This window comes from Elephas maximus, chromosome 1 (genome assembly GCF_024166365.1).
Source record: "Elephas maximus indicus isolate mEleMax1 chromosome 1, mEleMax1 primary haplotype, whole genome shotgun sequence".
Lineage (NCBI taxonomy): Eukaryota > Metazoa > Chordata > Mammalia > Proboscidea > Elephantidae > Elephas > Elephas maximus.
In genome coordinates this window covers 122,342,162-122,364,071 of record NC_064819.1, presented here as the reverse complement: position 1 = coordinate 122,364,071, position 21,910 = coordinate 122,342,162, and the positions used below count along the sequence as shown (strand labels likewise).

The window sequence follows — 21,910 nt, the reverse complement described above, 5'->3', positions numbered from 1 at the left end:
ACCACTTGCACCTGTTAGAAGTCACTGGAAGAAGAAAAGAAAGAGCATGTTGAAAAAGCCAAAGAATTGCAGAAATGGGTATCAAATATCAGCAAGACTTTGAGAGATGGAGAGAAGGCTGGAAAATCTCTCTTCTCTAAGCAAAAGGTATTCACTGAGGTCCTGGCTTAGTAATAACACTTAAGATTTACTGAGTTGATAGAACCCACCTGGCACAATATTTAGTTTTTTATGTTCATTTCCCCCATTTTATAGGCAATTATGACGAGGTTCACAGAGATTAAGTAGCTTGCCCAAGGGAGCAGAGCTGGTATGTGGCACAATAATGTATTTGATTCCAAAGCCTCAACTCTAAAGTAGATTAATATGTGTACTGTTTCTTCTAATAGATCTGTTTCCTGATTATTATGATGAGAATTGCCAAAGAGCTGAGTCATCCTGTTTTGTGCCCTGAGTAAATCCATAGTCTCTCATACCACAAAGATACACAGTACCATTCTCACAGATGTAAATATAAAAAGTTTTAAGCACCATGCAAATAAAAATTAGGAAATCAACATTTTTGAGCAGGAGCTTAGCTGTGTTTTTCTGGATCTTTGCTATTTCGTGAAGAGGTTTTCTACAGTTAATCACTGGAATTTCTAGATTGTTTCCTTACCTAAGTCAATTCTTTCTTCCCGTGGGCCATATTCTGTACCCAACCATTTGGCATTAGTTGGATGGCTGCAACTCGTCAGATGTTAGTGCTCCATGGAGTCTATTGAACTGCACCACTTGAAGTTCTTAATGAGTTGGTAGTTCAGGTATAAATTCCAGTGTTGCTGCTGCTGGTGGTAGCACTGGAATTGCTGTCCTATTTAAAAAAATAAATTTCCACTAAGATGGGCAGCGTTTTTCTCAAAAAAATACGTTCCCTACACTGTCCTCTTTTGCCCTGCCAGATATTTGAAGATTTTAGGCACTTTCGTCTCAGTATATAGCTTTCTTTTCTAGCTATGCATCTGATTAGAACTAACTCACTTATAATCAGTTAAAACACACATTGTTAAACTGATTAAATAGGGAAAAACTTCAGTGTCTTATCTGATTTTGCCTATGATATGAGACAGATACACCCTGGAGAGATTTATAGACCTAAGTATATATTTGAAACATTATTCAATGAAAATAAAGCTGAATTAGCTCATACTCTTACACATTGTATTTTATATAGCGTGTTAGAAATATAAAGTTGGAAATCAATGACATTTTAATTAAATTAAAAACTAAACATCCTTCAAAGTACTTTGCTGCAAACACTTAGTTGAAAATACCACACCCCACCCCCACTGAAGAACACCTTCTGAGAAACATGGATCATGAGCCCTTCGGTGTTTTCCTTTCTCTAGGTGTAAATTCTACAAAACATTACTAGATTAGTTTTGGGCCTCCTAGACATAAATTTTTTTAAAAAAATGTATGTCATGGTCTAAACTTTGAATATCTAAGAACACTTTATTGTTTTCTCAGTTAAAGAAAATTTAAAATAATTTGATGTGAACAATAAATCAGTATGGCCTCATGATTACGTATCCAAACCAACCCATTGCTATTCTGTCCTGTAGAGTTGCTACAAGTGGATATTGACTCGCAGCAACTCTATAGGACAGAATACAACTGCCCTATTAGGGTTTCCAAGGCTGGAACCTTTATGGAAGCTGACTGCCACAGCTTTTTCCCATGGAGCGGCTGGTGGGTTAGTGGCTCAGCACTTAACTACTGATCCACCAGGGCTCCTAAAAAACTGATTGCTATCAAGGTGGTTTTGACTCATAGTAACCCTTACAGGACAGAGTAGAACTGCGCCATAGAATTTCTTAGGCTGTAATCTTTATGGAAGCAGACTGTTAACAGCTTTCTCCTGCGGAACCACTGGTGGGTTTGAACCCCCAACCTTTCTGTTTTTAGTTATCTGCCCAGTGCTTAATCACTGTAGCACCAGGGCTCCTTATGATTACCTGTAATCATGAAAAATAGACTTTAAATAGAATACACAGGGGGAAATAAACCTTTTCGTTGGTCCATCCTTTTCACGCATTTCTGCTCACTTAACAGCAATTAATATCCAAAATAGATATTCATAAGTGTTAGGAGAAAGTGCTACAACCTCTTGCTTTTCCCAAAACAAATCAGTTTTAGTCCTTCGACCATCACAGGTGACTTTTGCAAATGTGAGTCTTAGCAATAGAAATGATTTAGTCTTGATTTGCAGACTTACAGATAAGTATTTCCACAACCTTTTTGTTTGTTTGTTTCAAAAGGAGCATTGTAGCTAGGAGCTAGGGAGAAGGAGGATACTCTTTTGAGGTAGTGTTCCACATTCATGTGTCATTTTGAGCGCTAAGATGTACACGGATGACATTAGACTAATGCTGAACCACTGACTGCCTGGGCTGTTAAGGCAACCTTTGTTCACAGTTGGGCTAGGACAAATGCAAGAACCATGTAATATTATTTCCTTATGAAAATAATGGTGTTATGGATAGATAGGTTTTCTGTAATCATGCATCTAAATACTCTTCTTATCCAGCCCTGTACAGTGATATTGCAGTGGTTATTGACTTGAGTCACCCAGAAAGTAGACCTTTTACTTGATTAGTTTAAAAAAAAAATTGCTGTTTAGTCTTGTGAAGGGAAAGTTTGATGTATTGTCTTTACCTTGTAGCTTTCCAGTGAGGAAATAACAACCAAGAAGGAACAATTGTCAGAAGCACTTCAAACCATGCAACTGTTTTTGGCTAAACATGGTGACAGGTATGTTGGTTTTCATTAGCTTTTGTATTCAAGGCAGGGACGTGGTCTTAAAAACATTCAGCAAAGCAGAAGATGGTAAATTTTAATTGAGATTTTTTTAATTGGACTCAATTGAATGTAATCACCGTTTAGTTATTAATGTAATAGCATAAACAATTTAATTATCATTTTTAGTCTTTACTACAACCCTGATATGGAAACAGATTCAGAGAGGTTACAACCCTGATATGGAAGCAGATTCAGAGAGGTTACAACCCTGATATGGAAGCAGATTCAGAGAGGTTAAGGATCAATAGCTAGTCATTGGTGGAGTTAAGACTTCAAGTCAAGTCTTAATTCTAAGTAGTGTTCTCTGAGACTTAACTTTTGTAAAAATATGTGTACATATGTTCATTTTTTCAGATGAGACCTATGGCAACATGATTTCTTATATGCTAAGCTTACATTTTGCAACAATGCACTTCATGTATTTTAGCCAATAACTCGGGCAGGGAAGGAATCAACCCTTTTCAAAAACCATTTGTGGACATCCTCTTTGTGATTCCTCCAGAATGACTTTGTATTGTGCCTTAGAGATTCTCTCGTGGATTTCCTCTTTGTTCATCCTTCAGATTAAACAGATTTCATCTAGAGTAATGGTGCCTTACTGTTTCTTTTCCACATTGGAAATAACAGTTGGCTCTTTCCCTCTGTCAGATAAGAATTTTTTTTTTTTTGGAAATTTGTATATGCTGTAGGGTTACTATGAGTTGGAATCGACTCAATGGCAATGGGTTAGAGAGGTGCTAATGTATCAGTTTACACCCTTTCATCCAGTCCCTTTCTCAGGCAGGGAAAGGATTCTTAGGTGTTTTTTGGATCATCCTTAATTTTTATATATAATCATTCTAAGACCAGAGCAATCTGTGTGAGAGGTCAAGTTTTACTTTATGCCTGTGTACTTTACAAAGTCAGAGCCTAATATATCATCTTTGCCACTTGAAGACTTGCATCATTGTTCATACTTTCTGGTTATTTTAGAATGACAGATGAAGAAAGAAATGAACTGGAAAAACAAGTGAAAGCTCTTCAAGAAGATTATAATTTATTATCCAGTGAATCTCTGAAACAACTGCAAGAAGCAAAAACCCCAGAGGATATAAAGGTAGAAGAGAAGGTAATATTTATTTAAAGCGAGGAATCTTAAAGGTTCTTGGTTTTATTGCATGGTCGTGGAAATACACGTAAAGAACTGACCTTGGGTTTTGTACATGGGAAAAATGCTTGGAGATTTCAGTGTTTATTAAATGCAGTCTTACACATGCCGGTCATCAGTTTCCGTGACATCTTAATAATCTCTGCTTGCATGGTAAACAAAAGAATCATCCATTTTTCTAACTCTTCTCTTTAAAAGCCATTCTTCTGCTATATGAGGTATTTTGTTATATAAGTATGAAGTTATAAAACAGTCTATTGGTCATCTCTAAATGTAGCATTTGAGTTTTTAGAATTGGTTTGATTTACAGAGATGCCCATGAGGCCTATTTGATTAACACGAGACCACATGTTATAGTGAAGTGACCATAGAAGCTTCTTAGAATACAACAGAAATCACTTAAAATTTGGCTTGAACTTAAGCTTTTTAAATGTGACAATACATGTCAGTATGCCCAAAACAATATTTGATATTCAAAAAGTTATGTTTACATTTAATTCCTTTACTCCCGGAAGTACTTTCGATTTAATTTTGTTGTAGTTTGGGGGTATGTAATAATTTTTCTGGTTCCTTAGTTTTTGTCTGTCTTAAAAAAAAAAAAAAAAAAGCCTGTATGCTGTAAACATGAGTAGCATGGGGTTGATACTCTCTTTCATGTCAGTAGACTCTAATCTCACCCAATTGCAGGAAGCATGATGTGCCTTCTAGGTACGTGCTCTGTTTTCTCACTCTCATCGTCTACTCTGTTGTGTCCTCACTAACCTTGTTAAAGTACACAGTATTAAGTTTTCAATTCACAGATGCATGTTGTTTTCAAAGCTTTTATCACATCCTGTGCTGTTGAATAGATCACTGACATAGATCACTTGCGCATTTGAGCTGCCTAACATTCACAGCATTGCTGCGCCCTGGTAAGTAGAGGATTTTTATGTCAAAGTGTATTATTTATTTATGAAAACACAAAATAAGTTTCATGAAACTCTCCCCCGCCCTTGTATAACGGACTGACCTGAAATTTTTGCATTTCCCTTTCAGCTGGATAAAGTGATTGCAGGTACCATTGATCAGACAACGGGAGAAGTCCTTTCAGTCTTTCAGGCAGTTTTAAGAGGCCTCATTGACTATGAAACTGGAATCAGGTTGCTTGAGACACAGCTACTGATTTCTGGTCTAATTTCACCAGAATTAAGAAAGTGCTTTGATCTCAAAGATGCTGAAAGTCATGGCCTTATTGATGGACAAATTCTGTGCCAACTGCAAGAAGTAAATAAAGCTAAGGAAATTATTTCTGCCATGTCATCTACCACAGTTCCACTGCTGGATGCTCTGGCTCAAGGTGTGATATCAGAATCTATGGCCATCAGAGTTCTAGAGATACTACTTTCCACAGGCTTTCTGGTTATTCCAGCCACAGGAGAACAGCTGACCCTACAGAAAGCTTTCCAACAGAACTTGATTTCCTCAGCATTGTTTTCTAAAGTCCTAGAAAGGCAGAATATGTGCAAAGATCTAATTGACCCCTGCACTTCTGAGAAGGTGTCTTTAATAGATATGGTACAAAGAAGTGTTCTACAGGAAAATACTGGGATGCGGCTTCTACCTGTGCGACCACAAGAAGGTGGCAAAATAACATTAAAATGTGGAAGAAACATAAGCATTTTAAGGGCATCTCATGAAGGTCTCATAGACCGTGAAACCATGTTTAGGTTATTAGGTGCACAGCTTCTTTCTGGAGGTCTCATTGATTGTAGCTCTGGTCAAAGAATGACCATTGAAGAAGCTACGGTAGAAGGAGTGATTGACAGAGACACAGCCAACAGTATTCTTACATACCAGGTTCAAACAGGTGGAATCATTCACTCAAACCCTGCCAAACGTTTAACTGTAGATGAAGCAGTCCAGTGTGATTTAATAACTTCTAGCAGTGCTCTTTTGATACTAGAGGCTCAACGAGCCTACGTTGGACTCATCTGGCCCCACTCTGGTGAAATATTTCCCACATCTTCCTCCTTGCAGCAAGAATTGATTACAAATGAATTGGCATACAAAATCCTGAATGGCAGGCAGAAAATAGCTGCTCTTTATATTCCAGAAACTTCTCAAGTCATTGGTTTGGATGTTGCTAAAGACCTAGGAATTATAGATAATAACACAGCATCGATTTTAAAAAGTATAATACTGCCTGATAAAATGCCAGATTTGCAAGATTTAGAAGCTTCTTGTAAAAATGCTAAGAGATGGCTCTCCTTTTGTAAATTCCAACCATCTACAGCCCATGATTACAGCCAGGAAGAGGATGTTTTTGACAGAGAAGAGCCAGTGGCAACTCAGAGCTCAGAACAAACTAAAAAATTATTCCTGTCTTATTTGATGATAAATAGCTATATGGATGCAAACACAGGGCAAAGGCTTTTGCTGTATGATGGAGACTTGGATGAAGCTATTAGTATGTTATTGGAAGGCTGTAGTGCAGAATTTGATGAGGACACACCCACAAAAGAAGATTTAAGACCCTCTAGTGCCTTACTTGATAATGCTTCAAGTAAAGAAAATGATGAAAGTACAGCTTCACCAAGTAGTTTTGATGAATGTTATTGTAGTGAATCTGAACTTGAAGAAACTACTCAAAACAAAAAACATGTCATTGATGAAGAGCTTCATGAACTGGGAAATAATGTTACCAATAGTGAATTTTATCAGTCAGAAAGCCTGGAAAATGTAGTAGCAATTGATCATAAAATTAACAGCTCATCCAGTATGTGTGTTCCGAATGCCATATCATATTTAACACAGCCGGAATGTGAAGTTACCATGCTTAGACATGACTCTGGAAACATACTTAAAAACTGTGAAAATCAAAGTCAAATTGAAATGAATGAACATGCAGATGAATGTAGTTATTCTGAAAACACTCAGAATTTTGCAAGCGATTTGATAACAAATTCTAGTGTGAAATCAAACACTAGCAGATTCTGTGATCTGAATGAAACAAAGGATGAAGATTGTATAAACAAAGAGTCATTCCTCTTTGACTATTCACCTAGACTAAGTGCTCTCTTAAGTCATGATAAATTGAGAAATGATCAGGAAAGTTTTAATGATGTTTGTATCCCAAAGAGCAATGGAAATAAATGTGGAGCCTCTGAATTGCCATACAGTGACCAAACCATGTTACTAGGTCAAAAAGTGGGAGAAAAATTTCAAGATCAGTTTCTGGGAATTGCAGCTATTAACATTAGTTTACAAGGAGAACACCCTGGACAAGAATCTGTAAATAATGACGGTAGTAATCCTCCGGTACAACAACTGAGTGATAAACACATTTCAGATACTTATGGTGAGGATGAAAAAATGCATGTTGCTTTTCAGCAGAAACCTGAAGACAAACAAAATGAGTCCAAAATGAAAGAATACTCTTGTGCCATGACTCCAAGGGGTGATGCTGATAAGGCCAGTGCATCTCATATTGGTGATACACCACTGTTTGAAGAAACTGCCAGTGCTGGTGACTATGAAACATCACTCCTGGATGATCAGGGGAGTGACACAGAAACAGACACTGATGGCGATGAGGATTTTTATGATACTCCCTTGTTTCAAGATGATGACCATGATTCTCTGCTTCTAGAAGGTGACGATTGTGATTGTCTGAAACCTGAAGACTGTGACACACTGCAAGAGGAAAATGATGGGGCTGCCCCTCTTGGAGATGTTTTTTATGATGTCTCAAAGGAGAATGAAAATCCCATGTTTATACAACAAGGAGTAGTTGGTAGCTTACGTGTGAGGGAAAAAGCACAGCCTCTTCAGGATTTTTCCATAGGTATTGAGAAAGCTGAATTGGATTCTGGGGAGAGAATATATTTAAATTCAGTTGGCTCAGACAAAGTAAATGGACAGTTGCTGGAACCCGTATCAAAAAGCACAAATAGCCTTCAAGGTGATGAGTCTGACTCATTGATTGATTATGAAAGTGTAGAACGAAAAGAAGGCTTCAGTGCTTCATTAAAATTTGATGACACTAGCAGCTGGAGAGGAAGAAAAGAAGAAGGTGACAGTGGAAAAGAATATAAATCTGATATTGATCATTTAGATTCTATGCAAAGTGAAGAAAGTTGTGGGGATCACATATGTGACAGTAATGATCAGGATGACAACTATGAGAATGACGATGATGACAGTGATGGTGATGATGGTGATGTAAAAGAAGGAGGAATTGGAGATGAGTACAGAAATCCTCTATGCCAAGATGAAAGCATGGATATCCAGTTGTGTGCCACCACGAATGAAAAGGAAAACAGTGATGAAAATCAAAGTATTAATAAAATCATCTGCCTGGATAAAATGAACAATTACAGTTCTTTAGAAAAACAGCCAAGTGTAAATGTTTTACAGGTAGATTCAACTAGTAAAAGTAGCTTAGTTACTGAAAGAGGCACCCATCCAGAATATGCACCTGAGGTTGTTAGAAACAGCAAAGGAAATTTGTTAAATCATGAGATGACACGTAAGGATATATTGCTGCCTATCATTAAAGGTACTGAGTCAGGGAAAACCTTTAGCCCTGTGGACACACTACATAATACTAATATCACTTCAGCTTCTGATTTAGATAATGATTCAATGAACACAAAGTTTGAGTTCATTCAAGGACCAGAATCTATAGACCCTGTAAAAGGTGGAGATCAATATTTTGATAATGTGACACCTAAAGTTGACCCATCTTTTGATAAAATTACTTATTCTGAGCTTGATTTAATAGGAAAACCTGCTGAGGAAAGCCATTTGTCATCTGTAGCACCTATAACTGACAAAGATCATCAAAGAAATGGAAGAGACGAAAATGAAACACCAGTTCAGAAAATGTGCTCAGCTAAAGGAGAAGAGCTTATGGAAAGTGTAGTAGAAGAAGATAATAAATCTCTCAAACTTTCATCTAATACAGGTTCAACAGAGAGCCTTGATTTAGCTAATAGTCAGTTTCCATCCCCACAAATCACAAGCGATGAAGAACATAAGAAAGGAGACCTTAAAAAAGTGACTGTAACTCTTGAAGATGAACCAAAGAATCTGCAAACACTGGTCAGTAAAAGTCCTGTTCAGTCTGAGAATCTTGAAGACATATTTGACACATCAGTTTCCAAAGTGGTCAGTGACTCTACTGTTCTGTCTGAAGGGAATACAAGTATTAAGAATGATTCATTCACTGATGAACGCGATAAAGAACCTGACCTATTTACTTATTTAAAACATTGTGCTAAAAGTATAAAAACAAAAGATACACTGAAACCAAATGCAGACATTTGTCATTGTCCTGGTAAAAAAACAGACACAGAAGATGGGCAAGATGTCACTCAACAAACTGGATTGAATTCAGATATCCCTAGGTGTGTTTTAGTAGCTGCTTCTCCCATGAAAGGACACTTACAGTTAGGAACTAATAATGCAAAAGAAAAGACAACTCTTACCCAAGAAGACTCTCCCATGAATGAGATGGTCCAAAGTAATGACCTTCGAACTAAAGAAGCTGCCTCAGAAGGAGAAACAGAAATCCCTCGGTTCACGCCAGAAAGTAATGAAACTATACATTCAATCTTATCTCTTAGAAATGTGGAAGACCCGGGGGGAGATACGGATTTTGTGCAGGCAGAACTCTGTACAAATGGAGTGAAAAATAACTCCAGTAACACGTTAGACACTGACTACTCATTCTTAGAAATTAAAAGTACGAAAGAAATAATTGAGCAACAGCCAATGAAAGAACAAGACTTGTCTCCAGGACCCCAAGAAAAGGAGGTTCAGGTACCTGAATTACCTCAAGTATTGGTTGAGGATATAAAGGAGGTCTTAAAAAGCAGATTGAAAGATGGTCATATAAATCCTCCAGAGGTTGGAGAACCTTCAGCCTATGTAGATACTAAAGTTTTAATTCAAAACTTACTTAAAAAGGTTAGCACATCACAGTTGGTAAATGAAGCATCTAATATGTCCAGTGACTCTAAAATCAGTGATTATCCTGGAGTTTCCCCCAGGAATAATGTACCAGAACTAAAAGCGGAAGGTAGAGATGATCCTCTCTGTATTGCACATCTAAAGTCTGAACTTCTCTTTGATATACTAAAGCAAAATCAATATAGTCAAGAAATTACAGGAGCATTTGAATTGATGAAAGAATTAACTCAGATGGAGTACGATCTAGAGAAAGGAGATATTACATCCAAAGTACTTCCACTGCAGCTTGAAAATATTTTCTGCAAACTGCTTGCTGATGGATATTCACAGAAATTAGAAGAGTTTGGAGATGTAAATAAAAAATCATCTACTACTTCTGAGACAGTAGATGAAAAGCCACCAATACTTGGTGATCTTAAAAGCAAAGAAGGAAACCACTGTTCTCTTAAATTAGAAAATATAAAAGAAATTGGACTAGAAAACTCTACAGCATGTGCATCAGCATTGCCAAGAGAAGAGAAGCTTGAGGAGCGACGCAATGATTCCCCAGACAATTTGGAATGTATTTCAGGGCCAAAAGAGAGGACTTTTGGAGACAACTCAGTGGAACAAGTAAGTTGACGTTTTATATGCAAGTGGCTGCATGAAACAATTGAGAATAAACCTATACATTTTATTTGCTTTAAAAATCTGCATAAAGGCTATTCACTTAAAATGTCCAAATTTATTTTTAGTTTTCCAATGAGTTACAGCAGTGCTTACGGCACACTGAAAAAATGCATGAGTATTTGGCTTTGCTTCAAGATATGGAGCCTCCCTTATTCAACCAGGAGTCTCTGGATAACAATCTAGAAGCTTTGAAAAACCAAATAAAACAGTTAGAGGTAAGAATTATCTGCTGCCTCTGTGTGGGAGGTGGTTGACTGATGTTTGATTTGGAAAAATAAACAGAGCTCTTTGTTTTTATCTTTTGAATATTAGTTATATCTGTGCTTTTCACTAAAGAGTAAATGGGTCTGGGATCTGTTTCTTTGCAGACATTTGAATTGGGATTGGCTCCAATTGCTGTTATTTTAAGAAAAGATATGAAGTTGGCAGAAGAGTTCCTGAAGTCTCTTCCTGGTGGCTTTCCCAGAGGACATCTTGAGGAACTGAGTGTCAGCCACAGAAGTTTGCAGACTGCCTTCTCTTCTCTCAGTGATGTGTCTTCAGAAAGGATGAAACAGATCATGCTTGCAATTGACTCTGAAATGGTAGGCATAAAAATGTTTCACACCAAGTCAGAGTTGATTTTTGAAGATTATTTGATTATTTAGTCAGAAGATGAAGTATTTTATTTTCACAGTTAAATGCTTAAAACAGAACCATTGTTTGTAGGAATATGACATTCTGGGGACTGACAGAAATGAACACAATTTTATTTTCTAGTCTAAACTAGCAGTTTCCCATGAAGAATTTCTGCATACACTTAAGTCGTTTTCAGACTGGATATCAGAGAAGAGCAAATCTGTGAAGGATATTGAGATAATGAATGTTGGAGATACAGAAAATGTAAAGAAAAGTTTGGAGTTTCTCAAGGCAAGTATCAAAATAAATATGACAGAGTACATATAAAAACCTATGTATTTAATATAAATGTTTTGAAAAAATACAACTTTGCTAAGGCAATAAAAGATTTTTTCTTCCTTTGTCTCTAAGAGATGTTTGTTCATAAAATAATCACCACTTTATGGATGCCATTTTAGGGCTGTCCCAACTGCATTACCAAACTTGCATTACTCTTGACATCCTGAGATTTGTGTTTATGTTGACATGAGTCACCTTTAGAATGCTATTTTTTTTCAGAGTTCTTAATTTGAACAGCATGCCTCATGAATGATGGTTATACTCCTAGCCTAAAAAAAAAAAAAAAAAAAGCCTAGGGGTCCGAAAACTGAAATTCTGAATAGCCCACTTAATTCATGTTTCAGATTCCTCACAATCTCATTTTTGTGCTATCAGAGTTACATGATAGTATAAATACTAACAAGTAATGTTTTAAAGCTATTGTTTGTCTTCAGTGTGCTGAATGTACGTAAGTTGAACTTTTACCTTTCGTCAGAGTTATATTTTAATTTGTGATGCGGCAGGCAAGGTTCAGATTTCATTGGGGGGGTGTTTATCTTTTTACATATTAATTGCCAGAGTGTTTAAATAATTTCATCGTTACCATCTATTACTTAGATGGTAAGTAGATTTTTGACTAAGTAAATAACGAAAAAATACCAATAAAACGTTGAGTCCCTGATGTAAGGGGCACATTTTTAAAATAAATATTATTGTTAAACTTTATCGTGGCTTAACTCTCTGTTGGTAACTTGTACTGCTTTGTTCACAGAATGTGTTAAGAGACCTTGGACATACCAAAATGCAGTTGGAGACTACTGCCTTTGAAGTGCAGTTCTTCATTTCCGAATATGCACAAGATCTGTCTCCCAACCAAAGCAGACAACTGTTGAGGCTCTTAAATACAACTCAGAAGTGTTTTCTTGATGTACAGGAATCAGTAACTACCAAGGTGGAACGTTTAGAGACTCAGTTACAGCTTGAACAAGATCTTGATGATCAGAAGGTTTGCCTTTCTTTGTAGAGTTGGAATTCTTGGTTTTTAGTTCTTAATGTAGATACCCAGGGGTTATGGCAAGATAGGAACGGTTTTCTAGAAGAACAATTAATAAACAGGTACAATGTAGGGATGGTAAAATAGAGAACAATGTTGTTTTTCGTAGTGATGGTATCATTTCATTAATTTTAGTTTTCATGACTCCCTAAAAGTAGTCTTTTCAGGGGAGAGTCTTGATTTTTTTCTAGGAGTAGAAAAAAATACGGATGCACTTAGAAATTTTAGGGGTTATGTTGATGAAGATACAGCTAAAGAGATGAAGGGTATTTCTCTCCTCGGGAGGCAGTATTGCACAATAGTTCAGGTCATGGGCTCTGGAGCCAATCTGCTGATTTTAGATCCCAGCTGTACCAGTCACTGGTTCTGTGACCTCGGGCAAGTCACTTCACCTCAGTTTTTTTCTTATTTGTAAGATAGAAACAATAGTGCATACCCCGGGTAGTGTTGTGAGCATTTGATAAAAGAGTGCATATAAAGCACTTAATACCTTGACTGGCATGTATTAAGCTCTTAGTAAACATTATCTACGGCTAGAAGATGTATAACCAGTGTGTATGTCACAGGAAAAGGAAAGCTGCATGTAATCTGTACTGACTTAGTAAATTAAAGAATCTCTTAGAAAGAGATAATGCATGTTATAAGAGTGCTGCATCTAATGACAGTAATGAGCCATAGGGTGGGAATGATTAGCTGTAGAACTGGACACAGAGACTAAGTGAAAATACAGCGAGCTGCAGTGCTTTCATTATTTCTTGAAGCACCCAGGCATTGCCTCTAGCATGATAACCTATATACACACATCAAATACGTTAATAGGCAAGTCACGACTAACTTCTGTTTTGATATCCTTTTGCAGAATTAATTGTGTGTGTCGCAGGTTTCAAGAGCTTAAGAAAATGGGATGTTTTCTTCCTGTCGGTCAGAAGTTCCATCTCTCACACATACGCATCGCCAGTATTCTGTTGAGCAGTTGCATCCAAACATGATCTTTTTCCTTGTATATGGGACGTGCTATTACTTTTCTCTCTCACCTTGCTGTATTTGTACCCCACTGCTATCATGTTTACAGCATACTTGTAAAAGCTTGTTTAGAGGAAATTTGCAGAATGTATTCTAATAAGAAGCTGTCACAGTAGCCATTTGACCACCACCTGTTTAAAGATGCTTTGGCTTTGCCCCACTTTAGATTGTGGCAGAGCATCAGCAGGAGTTCAGAGACAAACTCCAGGGCATATGCGACCTCCTCACCCAGACTGAAAACCGCCTGATTGGCCAGCAGGAATCCTTCGTGATTGGAGATGGCACGGTTGAATTAAAGAAGTACCAGTCTAAGCAAGAGGTAGAGTTTGGTTTTGTATCAGCAGCTTTATGTTGTTGTTAGCTTTTATTATTATGGCTTGGAAATCAGTTAGGATTCTCAGCTGAAAAATATCAATCATTTTAGCACTTCAGAGGTAAGGCATACCTAGCTACCCTCAAGCCTGACAGTAACAGTCAAATTTTCAACTTCTAGCAGCCCAGGTCATTTTCTTGACTACTTTTTGATGTGATATTAAGTGGAGCAGGTATGAAGGAGCTATGATAATGGAAATATTTTGTTTGGTGAATTAAAATTTGGATCCATTTTCAGGCCAGCCTACTAACAAGCCAATCAGGGGAAATAATCAGAAATTCAAATTCTTTCTCAGCTGCTTTTTTTTCCTTCTGTCTCTGCATTTTATCCCTATTCATTAAAGGAAAGTGAAAAAAAAATATGACAGAAAAGGATATCTTTATTTTGGTGGCAAGAGAAAGAACATTCTCATTGAAACTAGGTAGTTCTTGGTTCAAATCCCAGATTCTACGCATTGTTAGCTTTATAACTTAATCTCTCTGAGCCTCAGTTTTTTGTTTTTTTCGTTAGTCATGCTTCCATTATCATAAGAGTTAAGTAAACATTGTGTGTTAAGTGACTAACATAGTTCATGTCACATAGTAATGGCTCAATAAATAATATCTCTTTCAAGTCAAATACTTTTCAGGAAAATTGGAGGAGCCTGAAAATAAATTCATGGAGAAAAAGAGTATTAATGGTCAAACATAGTAATATATTAAGATAGAAAACACATAGTAAAGGATGAAAGGAAGAAGAAAAATTATATAATGAAATCTAGACTGAGGAAAGCTGTAACTAGAGATCTTAATCTTGAGCTTCCTAATAGCCGGGGCAAAGAAATAAACGTTACATATTATGGAGTTCTAGTTGTTCAGAAGAAAAAAGTATCTTAGTTTACTGGGAAAACTTTTTTTTTTTATCCTGAGCCGTAAATATACTAAAAAAATAAATGTTTAGAAATAGACTAAATAAGATTGCCATGTAAAAGCTTTTGTAAATGTACACATATATATATATGTATGTATATGAAAACCCTGGTGGCACAGTGGTTAAGAGCTATGGCTGCTAACCAAAAGGTCAGCAGTTTGAATCCACCAGGTGATCCTTGGAAACCCTGTGGGGCAGTTCTACCCTGTCCTATAGGGTCACTAGGAGCCGGAATCGACTCGATGGCAACAGGTTTGGTTTATATATATATATATGTTTTTTAATCTGGTGTATACGAATTTGTTTAGATTATATACTGAGTACTTCAGTGTTTTCCATGTTTTAAAATCGACATCCATTTGCAACATGAAAATGAAACGCAACATGAAAACCTTGGGCCTTTCTGTAATGTGTTTGAGATTTCAAATTATGTAAATATTGTGATTGAAATATACCAACTCAAATTAACATTTTGAATGTGCTTTTTCAAACGACGTATGCTAGACTCTTCTGCTCACCCCCTCTTTTAGAATTACAGCTCTGGAAGAAGTAAATAGGTAATAATTTAATCAAATATTTTTTCTTTTGTTGTAAGGAATTACAGAAAGATATTCAAGGAAGTGCACAGGCATTGGCAGAAATAGTGAAAAACACAGAGAACTTCTTGAAGGAGAGCGGGGATAAGCTGTCACAAGATGATAAGGCTTTGATTGAGCAGAAACTTAATGAAGCTAAAATCAAGTGTGAACAACTTAACGTTAAGGCAGAACAGTCGAAAAAGGAGCTAGATAAAGTTGTGAAGACAGCAATCAAGGAGGAAACAGAAAAGGTCTGTAATCAAGTATGTGGAACACTATTGCTTTGTTGAAAATGACTAGTACAATGGCTGCTTGATTGATTAAGTGGTGTCATTAACACTAAGGACTAGAACTCTGGATTTCCAGATTGACCAAATACTACAAAAAGTTTGAAGAGTTAACTTTGTTAAACTTTTTCCTTAAAATTGTTTAAAGTGGGATTGTGAGACTGGTGAAATGTGTGTGACTCATTATCAGTTATAGTTACAATTTTGGGATTATTTTTAAGAACAGTGAGAAATTCAAAGTACCTGCCTGTTGCTCTGAAATGTAATTTCAGTATGTTCCTTGGTCAGTTTTTAGTGTACCAGTATCCCACACTTGTTTAAAATGATCTACTTATTTAGTTTCATTATATCTTAAAACTAGTGACTGCACATGTTCAGAATGTGAACTTCCCCTGCCCAGGTTGCAGCTGTGAAGCAGCTGGAAGAGAGCAAAACCAAAATAGAAAACCTTTTGGACTGGTTGTCAAATGTTGACAAAGAGTCAGAAAGGGCAGGCACAAAACACAAAGAAGTAATTGAACAGAATGGGACCCATTTTCAAGAAAGTGATGGCAAGTCAGTGATTGGAGATGAGGATGAAGTTAATGGTAACCTGTTGGAAACTGATGTTGATGGGCAAGTTGGAACCACTGAGGAGAACCTGAACCAGCAATACCAGAAAGTCAAGGTGTGTTGTTTTAAACATAATGAATATTGTTAAATGCTACTTCCAGATAAGTAAAGATGGCATCTGAGGTATATTTTCAAAGTTTAATGACCAAAGAGTAATGCAAAGTCCTGTTATCCAGGGGCATCCTTATGTCAAATAGAAATTACTATTATGAGAGTTTTAAGCAAGTCAAAAAACAATGAGAAGTAAAACAGAAGATGTGAAGCGGACTCACTAGAAATAAAAATAAGAGTTAATATTTATAGAGCAATTGCCGGGCCCTCTTCTAAGCTCTCATCTTCTATTAACTCATGTAGTCCTCTCGGCTACTCTATGGGGTAACCTGTTCTCATTTTACAGATGAGGAAACTGAGACCTATAGAGGCAAAGTAACTTGCCCAGAGTTACACATATAGTAAGTGATGGAGCTTGGATTTAAAACCAGGTGGTGTTCTCAGTCATTCTACTAAGTTCTAATCCGTGTTCATTGACTAATATGCTGTGCGATCTTGAGCTCATGTAAGTCCTCTCTGAGCTCCACTTACCTATACAGTGAAGTCTGTTATTGAAAAGAGATACGAAAGCTCTTCTAAAAATCCTGTACATTATGGAAATTAAAGGTAGCAGCAGTGCTACTATAGGAGCAAAGATAACTTTTGGAAAAACATTTTAAAGTGTCACACAGGTGATTATTGTGTTTCCAAGTTTGACTTTTAGTAGTCGGATGACTGAACTTTAGGAACTTTTGAGGTTCTGTTCTGTGAGGTTCTTACATTACAGGTAATACAAATTAAGCCAGAAGAAGAGTGGAAGCATTTAGTATGTCACAGTTTCAGGGAGGTGTTTTTGTAGTTGTCTCAAAAATGAAACATCTAATGAATTCCTAAAAGAACTTAATCAATCAGTTACACAGAAGCTAGGAAAGGTTAATAACTTGACCAAAGTAGTGGATTTAAATATAGGGATGCCTGACACAAAAACCCTACAACAAAAATTGTAGCCACAACATAACATTTTTGTTTTGATCTTTTCACTTCTAAGAATATAGGGATCTGAAAGTACTGCAGAAATTCCTAGTCTGATAGAGTGGAGAGATGGCCAGAGTCCTTGCGTCGGGGATTGCTTCCAGCTCTCTCTAGTTGTGCCACATGTCCTGGGCCCAGCCACTTCTCCATTAGTTTCCATTTCCTAGTTTGTAAAAGGAAGGGGATGAATTAGATAATTTATAAGGTTTCTATATTTCTATCCAACCTAATTGAGTGCCTACTATGTGCAAAGACCTACTTGAGGCTAATGCCTGAATGTAATTAAAATACCAAGGACACGGTCTGTTGGAGAAAAGTTATTTATTAAAAAATATTGATCATGTTTCCACAATTTGGCAGGCATTGTTGTAGACAATGAGGATACAAATATTAATGAGTCTGTTTTCAGCTGACTATTTGGGATCAGACTTGTAAGTGAACAGTTGTCTCACAGCAGTGTTTCTCAACCATTTTCCCTTACTCAGTACCTGTGTGCCAGCACTGTTCTAGGTTCTTGGGATTCCCCAGTGAGCAGAAAAATCCCTGTCCTATTGCTGCTTGTATGTTAGGGGGTGAGGATGGTATGGCAGACAGTAAATAACTAGGTTATATGGTATGTTAGAATGTGGCAAGTGCTATGGGAAAAAGAAAAGGAGTTGAACAAAGATGGTTGAATGCCTGGTGGTAGGAGGGACAGTGTTAAATAGGATAATCAGAGTAGGCCGCATTGAAAAGATGAGATTTATGCAAAGACTTAAAGGAAATGGGGGATTAACCAGGAAGATATTTGAGGGAAGGGCTTTCTGGAGAAAATGCCATGAGGTACCTAACAAGCTCGATGTGGGGGTGGGAACGGGCAATCGGCCGGAGTCCCTGAATTGACATGGGAGCAGGTGCAGGAAGTAGAAAGATCTTTGAGGTAACAGGACAGCCTCCGTGTAAGCCATTATAAGAAATGTAAAAAACTGTCCCAAAGGATAGTACGTATGGCGTATTAGGGTAAATGAAAAAAGCTGCTTATGACTGGAGGGAAAGGGACTCCAGCCATTCAAGGCCCACCGGCTGCCCTGAAGGTTAAGGTGATCAATCAGCAGCTTGCCTTCTGAGAAGGTTCCTTAAGGCCTTCAGAGTGGAGGTTCTGCAGGCTCCGTGCTAAGTGTTCTGTGTATCTGATCTCATGTACTTCTTATGGCAAACCTATGATGTGTAAGAGTTATTGTCTCCAGTTTCTGTGTGTGGGAAACTGAGGCCCAGTGAAGCTAAGTGGTGCCAGTGTTCTCTTGTATTATATCTGTTCCTTTTAACCTCCCTTGGGCTCCTCTGAATGTATATTGTTCTTGCATAAATATTGTTGCCATATTTTTAATAGGTTTAAAACTACATATTCTTTTTTCCTATTTAAATGTCTTTTCAGGATCGTATACTAACAATAATATTCTACTTATTTGCTCAATAACTAGGTAAAGACATTAGTAAGTCCTTTGGGATGGCTGTAAGGAAGCAGTGAATAAAATGAAGTTGGATTATAGATGTTTTAGAGTTGGAGTAAACATTTGTCATATTTTTTCCAAACTTTTTAGTAATGGCACTTGTCATATGTGATTACCTAGGAACTTTCTAGAAAAGGTTGGAAATTCCCTTAAAAATAAGATTAGAGTGCTAAAAAAGCTTTTTCTATTCTGAAATTCACCAATAAAATGGAGCTATTGTACAGCTTGAAAAGAGTAATGAAAAGCAAATTATAGGCCTCTGGGTCATTTAAGTCTGTTGATCCTGAGGTAATGGGGAGCTCCCAACAGCCTCAGTATAACGCTGTGTCCAGACATGGACCAGTAACATGAAGTTTGCCTCCAAAAATGGAGGGTGCTGAGAGACTGAAGAAAGAGGCAGGCAACTCCACTGTGGCCGTGAAGGAGTTTTATTAGGAAGACTTACTTCTGAGGCAGTCTTGGGTGGCAGCAGGACCAAAGCAGATCTCTGCACCCTGCATTATTAGCAAGGCAGAGGTCTTATAGTGGTGGTGAACAATAGTGGCTCCATGCCAAGCGCTTACATAAGAATGCAAACTGTAGTGAACTAGTGCACCACATGGGAGTGCCCATGTTCGGTTTTACAAAGCCTGATTCTCCTTCGGTCCACCCTTTGAGGCTGGCCCTTACAATCTGGCATGTTCCCCTTCTTGTAATGTGTGTAGTATGAGAGACCCCATTCCCTCCCCGCCAGGAACAGATATGGAAGTGGGATTGTCCAGGAGCTGTGTGGCGCCCGCATGGCAGGAGAAAGAAGGCGACCCAATTCCCATCTGCCCTATCAGAGAATTTTCTGGACTCAAGGCCTTTACTTAGGCAGCCTGGGTGGGAGGCACAGAAGCAGACAATTTCCCCAACGCCCTGTCACTGCTTTAAAGTTATGATCACTTTGTTTCCACACAGGCGCAACATGAGAAGATCATCTCTCAGCACCAAGCAGTCATCATAGCCACTCAGTCTGCACAAGCCTTGCTTGAGAAACAGGGTCACTATCTCTCTCCTGAAGAAAAAGAGAAACTACAAAAAAACATGAAAGAACTGAAAGCACATTACGAAACTGTACTGGCTGAGTCGGAGAAGAAAATGAAGCTAACACGTACTCTGCAGGAAGAATTAGAAAAGTTCGATGCGGATTATAGTGAGTTTGAACACTGGCTGCAGCAGTCAGAACAAGAACTTGAAAACCTAGAGGCAGGGGCAGATGACTTCAGCGGCTTAATGACCAAATTGAAGAGGCAGAAAAGTTTCTCAGAAGACGTTATTTCTCACAAAGGTGACTTGAGGTACATCACTATTTCTGGAAACAGAGTGTTAGAAGCTGCCAAATCTTGCAGTAAGAGAGATGATGGCAGCAAGGTTGACAAGGAGAGTATTGATACTTCTGCAACCCACAAAGAGGTACAGAGCAAACTGGATCATGCTACCGATCGCTTCAGATCTCTCTACTCCAAGGTGATTTTATATTTATTTTTAAAGGGGAAGATCAGTCTGTGATTATAATTTTCACTCTGTCCTCTTACCATTTGTTTTGGAATTAGAAGCAAGAAACCTAAAAACTGAAGCAGGAAAAAAAATGGTGGTTTCAGCCTGCATCCATTAGTCTTGTTTGTCTGCTTTGCTTCTGAAAAATGTGTTTAAAATTTAGGAATGTAAAGTTATTTAGTTAAATAACTTTAAAGTTATTTAGAATAATTCCCAGTTAGCTTTAGCTCTGAAATTCTCTAATAACAGTGTCCAATTTGACCGCTAGATGGCGTTTGTGTGTTAGAGCAAAGCAAAGTGGCTTGCTAATTTGCAGCATCTCAAGTTTGGGAATTTGACATTTCGTCTCAGATAATTCTCTTCACAAATGCTGCAAATGTTTGTTTTACAGATACATTTCATCAGTGTGTTATTTTAATACTTAATAGTGGATGGTTTCAGCTCCTGTTATTCCTACAGACATTAAGAGTTTATTTTAAAAACAACAACAGAAAACCCTAAGAAAAACAATTCCCTGTTGGTCATAAGGAAACCCTGGTGGGGTAGTGGTCAAGTGCTACGGCTGCTAACCAAAGGGTTGGCAGTTCAGATCCACTAGGTGCTCCTTGGAAACTCTATGGGGCAGTTCTACTCTGTCCTATAGGGTTGCTATGAGTTGGAATCAACTCGACAGCACTGGGTTTGGTTTGGTTTTGGTTGGTGATAATCCAATAAAACCTGTAAGGGCTGGAACTTGATGGGACTGCCTTGTTTTTCTCAGTCTTGCAAGTTTTCTGCCTTAAATAGGGTGCAGTCTTACCACTTTTCTCTTGTTCCTTTTTGTGGAAAATATTTGAGTTTCCTTCTCTGACAGGTTTCCACCTTACACAGGTTCTGGTTTTCGCAGGTTTTACTGTGTAGGTTGAACAAGAACAGACCAAGTTGTATGAGAGATTTGAAGAGCCTCTTGGGCTCTCAGTCTTTGCTTCATTCTCATCTAGACTATTTGCCCTTCGGTGTTAACCCCATTAAACATACAAAAAAAGCAAAAACCAACCTATTGCTGTTGAGTTGATTCTGACTTACAGCACTCCTGTATAGGACAAAATAGAACTGCCCTATAGGGTTTCCAGTCTTGATGCAAGCAGATTGCCACGTCTTTCTCCCACAGAGCAGCTGGTGGGTTCAAACTGCTGACCTTTTGGTTAGCAGCTGAGCACTTAACCACTGTCCCACCAAGGCTCCCTTATGAAACACAGACATGACTTATTAAGCACCTTGAAAGCCTTCACATTAAATACATATCAATGGACAAAGGTGTGTAAAACCCAGTGAGAAAATGCCCTGATAGATGCACCTCCTCTGGTGATTGATCTCTTAATCCTTTCTGAGTTAAGATTCACTCATTGTAAATATGTTTTTGAATTGGTATAAATCTAGAACTATCATTTCTATGCATACTTTTTGTTTTCTTAGA

General features: G+C 37.7%; 1 protein-coding gene across 17 annotated transcripts in view; it reads left to right on the top strand.

Moving 5' to 3' along the window:
- Positions 1-21,910, top strand: part of DST (dystonin) — a 490,994-nt gene that overhangs the window by 344,625 nt on the left and 124,459 nt on the right. For 10 of the 17 annotated variants that reach the window (XM_049894718.1, XM_049894699.1, XM_049894708.1 and 7 more), the window contains 12 exons: positions 19-147; positions 2,705-2,793; positions 3,814-3,949; positions 5,024-10,552; positions 10,675-10,824; positions 10,978-11,193; positions 11,369-11,518; positions 12,318-12,551; positions 13,789-13,941; positions 15,500-15,733; positions 16,170-16,436; positions 19,876-20,424. In XM_049894718.1, coding sequence (XP_049750675.1) covers positions 19-147; positions 2,705-2,793; positions 3,814-3,949; positions 5,024-10,552; positions 10,675-10,824; positions 10,978-11,193; positions 11,369-11,518; positions 12,318-12,551; positions 13,789-13,941; positions 15,500-15,733; positions 16,170-16,436; positions 19,876-20,424 — 7,836 coding nt within the window. The remainder of the gene's footprint in view (positions 1-18; positions 148-2,704; positions 2,794-3,813; positions 3,950-5,023; positions 10,553-10,674; positions 10,825-10,977; positions 11,194-11,368; positions 11,519-12,317; positions 12,552-13,788; positions 13,942-15,499; positions 15,734-16,169; positions 16,437-19,875; positions 20,425-21,910) is intronic. The other 7 variants (XM_049894769.1, XM_049894765.1, XM_049894794.1 and 4 more) reach the window with 1 other exon arrangement.